This window comes from Euprymna scolopes, chromosome 4 (genome assembly GCF_053919585.1).
Source record: "Euprymna scolopes isolate OS-2025 chromosome 4, ASM5391958v1, whole genome shotgun sequence".
Lineage (NCBI taxonomy): Eukaryota > Metazoa > Mollusca > Cephalopoda > Sepiida > Sepiolidae > Euprymna > Euprymna scolopes.
The window spans coordinates 30463677-30476749 of record NC_136485.1 but is presented as its reverse complement, the minus strand read 5'-3'; the positions used below and the strand labels follow the sequence as shown (position 1 = coordinate 30476749).

The window sequence follows — 13073 nt, the reverse complement described above, 5'->3', positions numbered from 1 at the left end:
CAGTGCGGCTAGACAAGCAACTACCTCAAGCCAGGATCGAAACCCGACCGCCCAATTGACAGTCGGAGCTTTTAACTGTTGTGCTATTCGGCTGCTGCTATGCCGGCAGTGAATTAACAATGTTTTCACATTGTAAAATATGTATGTATATATATATATATATTCACTTCTGCAACACCGAAGCATGCTCCCAGTTCCGGACCGTATCAAGGCGGTGATTTAGGCTGAAGATATGGAATCAGCTATACTACGTAATTAAGTTACCTGAATTGATTTTTTCAATAAAAGTTTGGTAATAAAGCTGCAGTACTCTTTTCTTTAGGGCGATCGTGCTACGCTGCATATATATATATATATATATATATATATATATATATATATATATATATATATATATATACATATGTATATATATATATATATGTATATATATATATGATTTTATCGCGCTGCTATGTATATATAAATAATTTTCTCGTGCTACCATGTATGTATTCAATTTTGCATAATTTTCCTAAGAGCTATTCACTTGAATGACCGAAATGACATTGTTATTAGAATTACATGGTAAAACGATCCATTAATTCTGACAATGTGACTGGAATCTGAGTCATCTTTGTGCAGATTGAAAGCACACACATCACTCGCAGTTGACGTTTTCGACGACAAAAATAAATAAACTAAAATAGTAAAATCCAATCCATTATAATGTTTTGTTAACTGAAGTCATTCTCCGTTACCGTAAAACTCGTGTACATTAGACATTAAAATTCCGAACGAGTAAAGTAAAATCCAATATAAAAACGTCTCGCATCTCCTTATGAATACCGCCATTAAATTTCTTTCTTTGTTTTTTTATTTATATATTTTTTTTTTTTTTTGGTTTGATAAAATTTCATTTACAGAAAAAGTGAAACTTAAGAACAATTGTGAAATGTGTTGAAACATTATGTTATGAATAAAGAGAACATTTAGATAAAGTTTTTTTTTATGTTTAACGCATATCCACACAGATACTCTTTTTATTTCTTCATTATTTTGAAAAAGTGTAATTTGTTAAATATATAACACGTACAATTCAACTATTCCCCAATATGATTCATTTCCATCACGCTTATAATTCTGTTTCATTTATTTTTTTTAGTAATCTATTAGTTATGTTTGTGACAACTGGGAAAAAATGCTGTTTCTTCGATAGGTTGCATGACTGTAGCAGGCTTAAAATTCTATCATAATATTCGTTCAACACTTAACACATCATCTTTAGTATACATTCTCCAATGGATTGTCTCCTTGATAAATGGTGATCAAGTAAACGAACCAATGTTTCTATTTCTTTTTGTTTTATCCATGCTCCCAATTATATTTTTAGTAATCCATGTTATACGCAAACGCACGTACTGCCCACAAGATACTGTCCCGATTGTATAAGGACTTAAAAAAATCATTTTGCAAGCTATGGTGTTCATTATTATGATAAAAAAATTTCAAAACGATTTTCATTTATTTATAAAATTAGAAAATAATAAGGAGTGCATGGATTATTTGTTATATTTAATCCCCAGATATATTATGACGTAAAGAAGTTTATCATTCATTGAACCATTATATTATAAAATCGGTTAATTATTTTAAAATATTTCCTCCACTGTAGTTTTAAGGGCACCCTTTGTTCTCGTATTGATATTTATAGTTTTAAAAGAGGATTTTAAATATCCTTCAATATGATGTGCTTACATGTGTGTATAAACTATCGCTTTTTTGTAGTATGTATAATTGTTTATCTTATAAACTAAATAATGCTCGTGTCTTTATATACATACAGACAATTCCATCATGTCAGTCAGTGGGTGTATAAATAACTATCTACGTTATTGACTAATCAATCTTCCTGATATGTATCAAATTACGCTCGTGATTTTAGGGTGTATAAAATCAACATACGGATTATCAATGTGCGTGTGTCTATACTGTATATAAAAAAGGAAGCAATACTTCAACATTAACATTCACTCCAACATGCCGGTACAGTTCTTTAAACAAACAATAACCATATAAGCATGAGATAGTTCTTAATAACGGGTTATTAACTCCAGTCCACATACCATTTGTTTTACACAGCGTGGCGGAACTTCACTTGGACAACCTGAAATAAACGACGTTTCTAATTCCAATGCATAAGAAGTAACCCCAAGACTATTTCTTTTTATTCTAGCTTTTATTTCAGTTTCCAAACAGATACATGTCGGGTTGGATTGAGTAGTCTTGCAAATCGCCTGTCTTAGGGATGTATTGGATCTGTCTGACTTCAGTTCTCATACTGATTCTCGGATTATCTAATAGACTACATTCTTTAATGTCCGTCGCGTTCCATTAACTCTCCTTTGATTTCTGTTACTATATAATCAATCGCTCTCCTTTGTTACTAACACTGACCATCACGAAACTAACGATTGCATCATCCTTTGACGTTCGAGGTCAATCTTTATTATTGTTATATTTTCTAATCTGGCTCGATTGTTCTGACTTGATTCTGATCATTATTCTATTATCTGTCATATTTTTATGTTTAGCAACTCGAATTCCAGCGATGTAAAAGGCATATATTTCTGTCTAACATACTTGCTAGTTATCGTAGGGCCCAAATCTCGTACAAGGAATGCAAATATTTAATCCATAAATTATTACGTTTCTAAAATATACGAACATATTAAATCACAATGTATTTTTCTGTTTTGTCGACAGAAACTCTCATTTTCTGTTTATTTACTTATTATACTCTTTTTTTATATATATTTCAGTTTTAAAATATCGTCCTGGAGAGCTAAATGATCAGCTTCCAGTCACATTAACAGATGATTACTACAATGACATTCCATTCAAAGCTCTTGAAATGACAGAAGAACAACGGCTGATGACGTATCTCCTTCGAGGATATGAGCGATCAGTACGCCCGGTAAAGAACGCCTCCAAGGCGGTTGTAGTTAAAATGGGTTTGACGCTCACGCAAATTTTCGATATGGTAAGTACAGTAGTCATTTTTAGAATTTTCTATTATTATTGTCGTTTTAGATAGGGTAACACTCTAGGATCTTTTGTAGAAGAGCGCAACCTCCTAAATACGTTCGCTACCCAAGATTACACAAAACGGATATCAATTTAAAAAAAAACAAAACAAACCTTTAATTACTTACTCAAGATGATGGAAGCTATTTATGAGATTTTTACTGAATGTCACCCCAAACAACACAGATTGCCACTTGAAACGTAAGGGGCTAGTATTGAGATCGTGTCTAACAGCGACTTGTAGGAGTTTATTAGAAAGATGCTTGTTTACATTACATTTTAACTGTTTTTTATTAGTACACAAATGGTAACAACAAACACGAAGCGAATTCCAAAATCTAGAAATTTGAGTGGAGAAACTATTACAGTAGCCGATTTTTCGCCGTGTGTCGACATTACAGTAAACAGTGAGGTGTTGCTACTGGTTTGGTTAGTCGGGAATATGTTCCTCGAAAGGGTACAACTGCTATGTGTTCATCAGAACACATTCTATTAAAATACTTGTAATTAAGTATCCGCATGAATATAGTTTCCCTTATATTTCTACATTAAAATAAGCTCACACACACGTATATATATACATAATTATATATATATATATATATATATATATATATATATATATATATATATATATATATATATATATATATATATATATATACGGCATAAATATACGGCATAATCACGTTGGACACACTGGTTCGCGTCAGATCGCCGAAGTTAAATAACGATGAGCCTGGCTAATACCAAAAGGGTGACCATTTGGAATTTCAGATGTTGTGTGTACCCCTCGCTTATCTCTGCATTGTTTCCAGTTGTCATTGACTTCTCCTTTACACTGGGACTCAAGGGGTGCCGATTCCGGAGAGATATGGTTGTGAATTGCGCAACACTTGCCACATAATTACACGCACAGCGTCCCTTAAAGGGGGTATCCTTTATGTTTCAGGACTTAACGGAGGCATCGACACTCAACTGTCTACCATCTTAGACGTGGCGTCTATTTTTATACAGCTTAACCTTGAAACTAACGTACACATTTCAATCCGAATGTGTAACCATGCAGCGCCATTAACAGACTTTCTTTTCAGACCAAAATAAAAATCATAGAAATCAGAATGATGCATGATATATTTTTTCCAGGGAAAATTTTATAATAATATTTTATTACAATCTGTTGGAATCAATTTTCAAATGAAAATGAAAATAAAAATGAAAATTTTACTTGATTACTGAAAAGTATAAATATTGTAGAATAAATAAAAAATATATGAGAAATGAGCAAGAAATCAGCTAAATACTCTATGTAAACTATTGCATATATATATATATATATATATATATATATATATATATATATATATATATACAATTTTAGCCAGTCAATAAATTTTAAAATTTATGATGTGAAATGGTTCAATTTTAAATCAAAAGATTTTTATTGTTCTATGTAAGACAAAGAATACATTTGAAATATTATAACTCCTTATCTTATAGGATTTCGATGTCTACCATCTCTTCATAGGAGAAAATATTATCAAATAATTATAATGGTTTACACCTTATTTACTAAAGTCAGTGAGACATGAAAATCAGAATTAAAAGTTTTTATAGTATTTAAATATCATAGAGTAAGGAAAGTTAATGAAAAAGATATGACAATGCACATCCAAATTGCATGGTAAAATCCGAAGCTAATGTCTTTGATAGCAGTGTGGTAAAGTGATCCCATCTGTATTAGTCCGATGTAGGCATTTTCCTGGAGAAATTTTCGTTGTTTATAAAATGAGTCCGGTACAAAAAAATTATATATGTCCGGTGGATTTGTTTATTAATAAACATATAATTTAATATGTAATATATTTAATATTCAATAATTATAGAACATGAGCTTCTAATTCCACTCCAAAATAACTTCAATTGTTAATAAAATAAAATAAAACCTCTTTCAGTAGACAGGCTACGCAAATTAGGAGAAATTGAACTGATGAAAAATGAAAACTGAAAAAAGAAAAATTAAAAATTAAAAAATTAAAAATTATAAATTAAAAATAAAAATAAAATGAAAAATGATAGAAGAAAAATTAAAAATTACAAAATTATAAATTATAAATTAAAAATAAAAATAAAATGAAAAATGAAAAAAGAAAAATTAAAAACTAAAAAATTAAAAATTATAAATTAAAAATAAAAATAAAATGAAAAATGATAGAAGAAAAATTACAAATTAAAAAATTATAAATTATAAATTAAAAATAAAAATAAAATGAAAAAGATAAATAAATAAAATAAAAATAAAAGTAAAAGAAAGTAAAGGTTTAGTATTATTATCTACAGAAAAGCGCAAATTGGGAGGTGTAGATTAACTCACTTTTTTATGTACGTGAAAAAAAGCGACTTAAAAAGAGTGCACAAACAAATCGGGTTCTCAATATTTGGTTGTTCTTTGATTATTAATTTGCTGATGATGGGATATAAATTATAGAAACCGCCTTGTTGGAATCTAGAGTAAGTGCCCATTTTTCTTCGCACTTCGCATTTGATATGGAATGTGTGGGACATTGCAATACTTTTATTGAGTTAGTAATATGTTAGTGTTATTCGTCGAGATATTGCGAGCTACAAATAAGGTATTATTATATCTTAAGTATATATGTAAATAGCTTATTTTTTTTCAGATCTGTACGTTACTTATTCTATAGAATTATAAGGCATGTTTTTTTTCTTTTTCTATGGTCATTTTGTACAAAGCCATTTTGTCTGTAATTTATAAATGAGCGTTAAATTATAAATGGTTATTATAATTTTTTAAATATCATTTTCTATTGTATATCTTTATTTCAAATCACGTATATTGAGCGACTCTTTGAATAAAGGCGAAATAAAGATGAATATACAAAGAATCCAATTTCCTTTGCTACAGTGTAATTATTTTCGTTGGATTCTTAACTCTATCATAATAAAGCATGCATGCATATAAGAATGAAAAAAATGTAAACCTGTAGTTTATATGATCACCGGTTATTTTTCATTGGCATCATAGTAATAATCTCACAAAAATGTACCCAGTTATAATGGTTCTGTGACAAAGCACATAATTATACATATTAAAAAAGCTAAATACATGCATGTGTGTGCTTATGCGTGTGTGTTGGTATGTACGTAAAATCATGTGGCAGGATGCTTTTAAAATGTGTTAATCGTTTTCGTATGGTGCGCGGTAAACTTCCGGTTCTTACCCATGAACACACACTAAAGAAACATTTTACATATCAGCTCTTTGTTTCACAAGTTGTTAATCTTAAATGATAGAATTGTCAGTGGATAACAAAATCGTGTTCCACTATCATTCTAGATATGGTGTACACCGGAGAAAAAGCAAAATATCTCACTACCAGCAATTTATAGGGTCATTCAATCTCATAAGATTTAATGACCCTATACATTGCTGGTAGTGAGATATTTTATAGGAACACTCACACCCAGACACCACAAAATTCTCTAAAAGTATCCCTATAAAATCTGTAAAGGTATTGTCTACTCTATTTTTCTATTAACTGTTTGGGAAGGATTAAACTTATGCATTACAGAAATCAAAGCATTCATTCAAAAAAATGCTATTGAACTTGTCCATTGCTTACTGATTCTATCGTCCACAGTGTGAATGGTCAATCCATATCGATTTGTGAGTAGTAATATACATATTCATCTATTTATTGTTATATCATGTAGTTTCCAAAAAAGGTTCTCGGCACATAATATGAATATAGTCGAAATATAGGAAACATTTATATAATATGACAGTATAGTTAAATGTACATTACTATAGGAAAGTCTGTATCTGATTTAGAATAATATGGTTAGGTATCAATCTTATATTGCCATTGTGGAGAAAAAATTTAGTCGAACATCATAGCTAAATGTAAACTAGTTCTCTCCATTCATCAATATCCTTTAAATCCAATCTACAGAGTACAGATTCTGCCACAAGAGATTGAAAAGTGTGAGGCACCTGGTATCAAGTTGCAAGGTTTTTTTGGGGGATGGCTAGACCACACCAAGTCATCATGGGGGATGTAATTACCTCCACTGAACCACATGTAAAAAATTACACATCCAGTGTAGAAGCAAATCCTAGGAACATCAACCTGAAAGAACAGATGGAAATGACTTATATACCATATATTACAACCATGTAATCCCTACAGCCCCCTACCTTGAAAATGCCGCTGTCAAACCTGACATAGTTATATGGAATAATTAAGAGAGAGTTGCAACCTTTGTTGAAGTGAGTGTCCCTAATGATGGGAGACTGAACAGGGTTGAAAGGGAAAAACAGACCAAATATCAAGGACTCAGGTATAATATGAAAAGAAACTGGAATCTTAGGAGATGCCAATCCTACCAGTTATTTTAGGTGCCACAGGACTTATGAAGAAGAACTTGAAGTCCTAGCTAACTTATATTCCTGGCGAACCAATGCAAAAGAGATCCAGACAATTGCACAAAAGGGAACAATGAGGACACTTAAACGAGCTCTCGGCTGGTTTCACAAAAAGGTGGGTCATGTTGGCAATTGGTTGGGCTGTCACATACCCAACGTTAAAATCTTCAAAGGAAGAGAATTAGAAGAAATAAAACCGACTGTAAATCTGTATGAGCAAATCATTATCATAAGTAAATACTGATTCGTTAAAAAAGGTAGCGAATCTCTTTAATTGTTCACGTCCGATGTGCAACTGTGTAGTAATACCGTTTCTTGCTCGTTATTTTTGCCAGTTTTTACATATATATACATATATATATACATATATATATATATATATATATATATATATATATATATATATATATATATACGTAAAACAAAAGTTAGCCACTAAAATCCCACGATCGTAGATAATGATATTAAAATAATAAAATCACGCTCGGACGTCTTTACGTTTAAGCTTTATATAAATGTTAAATCACCAATATTTATATAAATGTTAAATCACCAATATTTATATAAATGTTAAATCACCAATATTTATATAAATGTTAAATCACCAATATTTATATAAATGTTAAATCACCAATATGTATATAAATGTTAAATCACCAATATTTATATAAATGTTAAATCACCAATATTTATATAAATATTAAATCACCAATATTTATATAAATGTTAAATCACCAATATTTATATAAATGTTAAATCACCAATATTTATATAAATGTTAAATCACCAATATTTATATAAATGTTAAATCACCAATATTTATATAAATGTTAAATCACCAATATTTATATAAATGTTAAATCACCAATATGTATATAAATGTTAAATCACCAATATTTATATAAATGTTAAATCACCAATATTTATATAAATGTTAAATCACCAATATTTATATAAATGTTAAATCACCAATATTTATATAAATGTTAAATCACTAATATTTATATAAATGTTAAATCACTAATATTTATATAAATGTTAAATCACCAATATTTATATAAATGTTAAATCACTGATATTTATATAAATGTTAAATCACTAATATTTATATAAATGTTAAATCACTAATATTTATATAAATGTTAAATCACCAATATTTATATAAATGTTAAATCACTAATATTTATATAAATGTTAAATCACCAATATTTATATAAATGTTAAATCACCAATATTTATATAAATGTTAAATCACTAATATTTATATAAATGTTAAATCACTAATATTTATATAAATGTTAAATCACCAATATTTATATAAATGTTAAATCACTAATATTTATATAAATGTTAAATCACTAATATTTATATAAATGTTAAATCACTAATATTTATATAAATGTTAAATCACCAATATTTATATAAATGTTAAATCACCAATATTTATATAAATGTTAAATCACCAATATTTATATAAATGTTAAATCACTAATATTTATATAAATGTTAAATCACCAATATTTATATAAATGTTAAATCACCAATATGTATATAAATGTTAAATCACCAATATTTATATAAATGTTAAATCACCAATATGTATATAAGTGTTAAATCACCAATATTTATCGCTGTGGTTACAGTTGCCCAGACGGTTTCTTCTGTGCTAATAGAGTAAGAGATGGCTTCGTCACTGGGTTCGGCGGTAATTGTGACTCCCTGCACTGATTAACGTGATTTTTTGAGGGTGTGAGTATTTTCTTTTCAGAAGATATTATATATGTAAAAAAATCTTTCTGTCAGGATTTGTGTGTACATTTCCCTATTAAACTACTCTGTCAATTTTCAGTCTACTGACCCGAGATTTGAGATAAGTTTTATCGCGATTTGGGAAAATGTTTTAATTGGTTTTCAGCCAGAAATTTGGCTGTCAGGGGGTCAAAGTTCAACAAGTTGACTTTTGAAAACTCTACCAAACTCCTCCGCCTATTTTGAGTCTTAACATACATAAGTTTTAGATGCAGGTTATTTAGACTTGGATATTTTTTTTAATTTGATTTGAGCCCAAAACAATAAATTTTAAGGGTTCAAAGTTGGGTACAATTTTTTTTTAAATTGATTCCGCGATCAAATTACTCAGCCAATTTTTGGTCTAAGCATTTTAAATTTTACATAAAGTGTTTTAAGACATAGGGCAAGTTGTTTAATCGGGTTGTACCAAACATTTGGCTGCCAAGAGGTCAAGGGTTAAAAGATTTTACTTTTGGTGTCTTTAGCAAATTATTCAACTTATTTTGACCCTAACATTTAAAATTTTACAGACAGGATATTCAGACATGCAGGAAGCTTTTTTAGTTAGTTTGGGGGGGGGTCGAGGATTTGGCTGCCAAGAAGTCAGAGTTTAAAGAATTGACATCTTCAGACTCTACTAAACACCTCCGCCAATTTTGGGTCTAAACGCTTGAAATGTTAGATGCAGGTTACCTGGACATTAATCAAACTTTTTAATATATATATATATATATATATATATATATATATATATATATATATGCACATAAAGTTATGAACCGCACATAGGGCTCGAGCAAAGCCGGGCTGAACTTCTAGTAAGTAATAAACGTACATTATTCTATAGTGGTGAGATTTTAGTAAAGCTGCGGGTCGATAAATGTCACGAAATGTATTCGGAAACTTAATATTTTGACTAGTAGTTGTGCTTTCATCACCGTTTTTTTTAGAAAGAATATGATTTCAAATTTCAAAATATTAATTAACATACTTTTCGTACAGTTTGTATCTTTAAATTAAAATGGTGCTACTTATTAAATGAGAAAGAAATTCACATCTCTCATAATCTTATTTCATCTACTTCATTGAAAACCGTATGCATTTTACAAATTCTCATGAAATACAAATTACATTTATAAAATGTTATTATTTCTAATATAAATTAAGAGCAACTAAAATACATGTATTGGTTCCGGTAATTGCGCGTGCTTAATTTTAAGAAAGACTAAATGTTTTTTTGTTTAAATCTCGATTGGAAAAAATAAGAGGGCCTTAGCAAATTACTAATACACGTGTGGAAATATTTAAGATTTTGTTTCTTGAGAGACAGCTCCGTTCGCTAAATCTCTATGGCAAAGTCTAAATCTGCATTTCAGATCGTAATTTTCAGCGAACTCATTCGCAAAATATAATTCGCAATGGTTTTAAACTGTGTTCGGATAAACTCTGACAAAATGAAATGTCAATGAATACCAGCTTTGTATCTGAAAAGAAAACAAAAGCAGAAAATATTAAGCCTACATTTAACTGAATATAATAATTAACGCTTGCTTTATTTTAAGAAGTTTTCAAGTTCGGAAATAATATATATAACAAAGTGAACACTATTACGTCGGACTTGCATTTTTATTATTACTCAATGTAAAACGCACAACGCCACGTACACGTAAGAGGCTACGATTATGGAACTTATCAAAAGGGGCACTATGTAGAGATGTAGAGTGGAGCAGCAAGATGTCTATTAAAATTATACTTCTTCTGTATGTCAGTCAGTCAGGGAAGTTTAATGGAAGAAACTATTAAAATAGAAGGATTTCCAACATCTAAATATCTCTACAGTGAAGGGGTTGAATTTTCCCGCTTTTCACGTAAGTCGGAGTATTTATGTCGAGCGGGTACAAGTGTTATATCTTCATCAGAGCACATTCCATTATAAGACTTGTAAACAAGGACACATAGATACAATATTTCGGCGATTAGAAAGATGTTTGAGTTCGGTTTACAGTGCTAGACCTATAAGGTTGATGACTTTTTGGGACCCAAAAGGCGAAACACTAGTGATAGACGCATCTACTCAGATGTGGCAACAATACTCCACGCATGGGTTAATGGGGGCTTTGTAGAGATATAGGATACTTTCAGGTGTCCGTAATTATCTAGAATAGTATAGTGAGCCTACCTTCTTCCACACAAGCTTGGCAATGTGATCAATGCATTCGTTCTTATATATGTCGCCTGTGTATATACAGCCGATAAGTTTTAAAGAACAGTTTTCAGGTCGCCTATTCTTAGTTAAGACACAAATGGTTTAGAAAGTGTCTTGTAATTGTTTAAGGAAAGAAGCTTAATCTTGACAGCATTGAACATTTTCATCAATTTACGTCCCCAGTTCACTACAGACTGGATACCTTTTCCTCAGGTTTCAGCAATTACCTTAGATATGTGTTCATTCGTTTTCTCCTCATGGTATGATATAAAACGCGATGTCATCAGCAAACATACCCATCTCGATATCTGGCGATAATTTTCTAGGTCAGTTCCCCCGCCAGAATTCTTGTAAACTAGTACCAGATAAACAGTTTTCTGGCAGTCAGGAAAGCAAGATTCATTATTACATTTGTTGGGGAGAACTGAAGCAACTTCAGAGGAGCATTTCTTTGATTATATTACGTATTTATCCGGTAATACTATACGATTTAATTTTCATGAATGATCCTGTAAAATGTCATAAATATATATTTTGGTGTACCAGTTTACAAGAATTCTGGCGATAGAACTGACACATAAAATTATTGCCTCCGTAGCTCCCTCTACCTTTTCGCCAAATATTTTGTCAAAATATTTGAGTCTAGGTCTTATCCAGTGTGTGGTATATTTGTTCAGAGATTATAATTTGGATATATGCAGTAGAGCACATCCATACAGTCGATCGGAAAGAAGTTTAGCAATTGCGAAGGGTGAGCTAGTGGCTGTGTTACAGGAAAAAGGGATGTCCTCTTTTCCTGTAAGTAAGATGAACATTAGTTAAGTGGAAAATAAGATGAGGATAAGCCGAGACTCGAACCTTGTGAGCAAGTTTCAGAAATATATTTAGAAATTGGAATGTTAGAATTTAGCTATTGTTAAATTCTATATAAAATAGTTCGATATTGTTTGTATTGTAAAAAGTATTTGGTTGTTCGTTCTTTTATGAAAACTGAATTTAAAATGTCAGCTAAAAAGAATGAACAATACAAATTAAAAATATATTGTAAAAAAATAGGTTATGTTTTTAAAAAAATAGGTTAGTTAAGAAATTGTGTTTTGCAGAAGTGTGTTTTGGACAAACGTATGCTTAGCCACGTGAGTTGGTCACGTTTTGGAACCATACATCTGACAACATAGCAAAAAAGGAATTCCCAATATAGGAGCAAGTATTAGTCAGATCAGGCGGTCGGGCAGTCAAGTTCGAATAATCGGTCAGAAAGAGCTGTCATGGTCAGAGTAGGTTCCCTATAGAGACGAAGGCGTAGAAGTTTAACCATGTAGAACAAATGCGAATTCCTGACGTCAAATCATTTCGACCGGTCAAATGAAATAAAAAAACATCATCTATTTTTGTAACTTTTGTCTTCATGTCGTCTCTCAACAACTGAAAGGTAAATGTGTTTTTTTTCTATCATAATCTAAATGAACTTTGTGTGCCCCTCTTCCATAATGAATTCCCAATCTCTGACTCTGTTATAAATGTCATGTCTCCCTCATCCCTACCTCTGTATTACCTCTACCT

General features: G+C 30.4%; 1 protein-coding gene across 1 annotated transcript in view; it reads left to right on the top strand.

Annotated features, from left to right (window-relative positions):
- LOC145266993 (neuronal acetylcholine receptor subunit alpha-10-like) overlaps positions 1-13073 on the top strand; it is a 790101-nt gene that overhangs the window by 577502 nt on the left and 199526 nt on the right. Inside the window, exon 2 of the mRNA XM_080122852.1 lies at positions 2802-3022. Within this exon, the coding sequence (XP_079978978.1) occupies positions 2802-3022 (221 nt within the window). The remainder of the gene's footprint in view (positions 1-2801; positions 3023-13073) is intronic.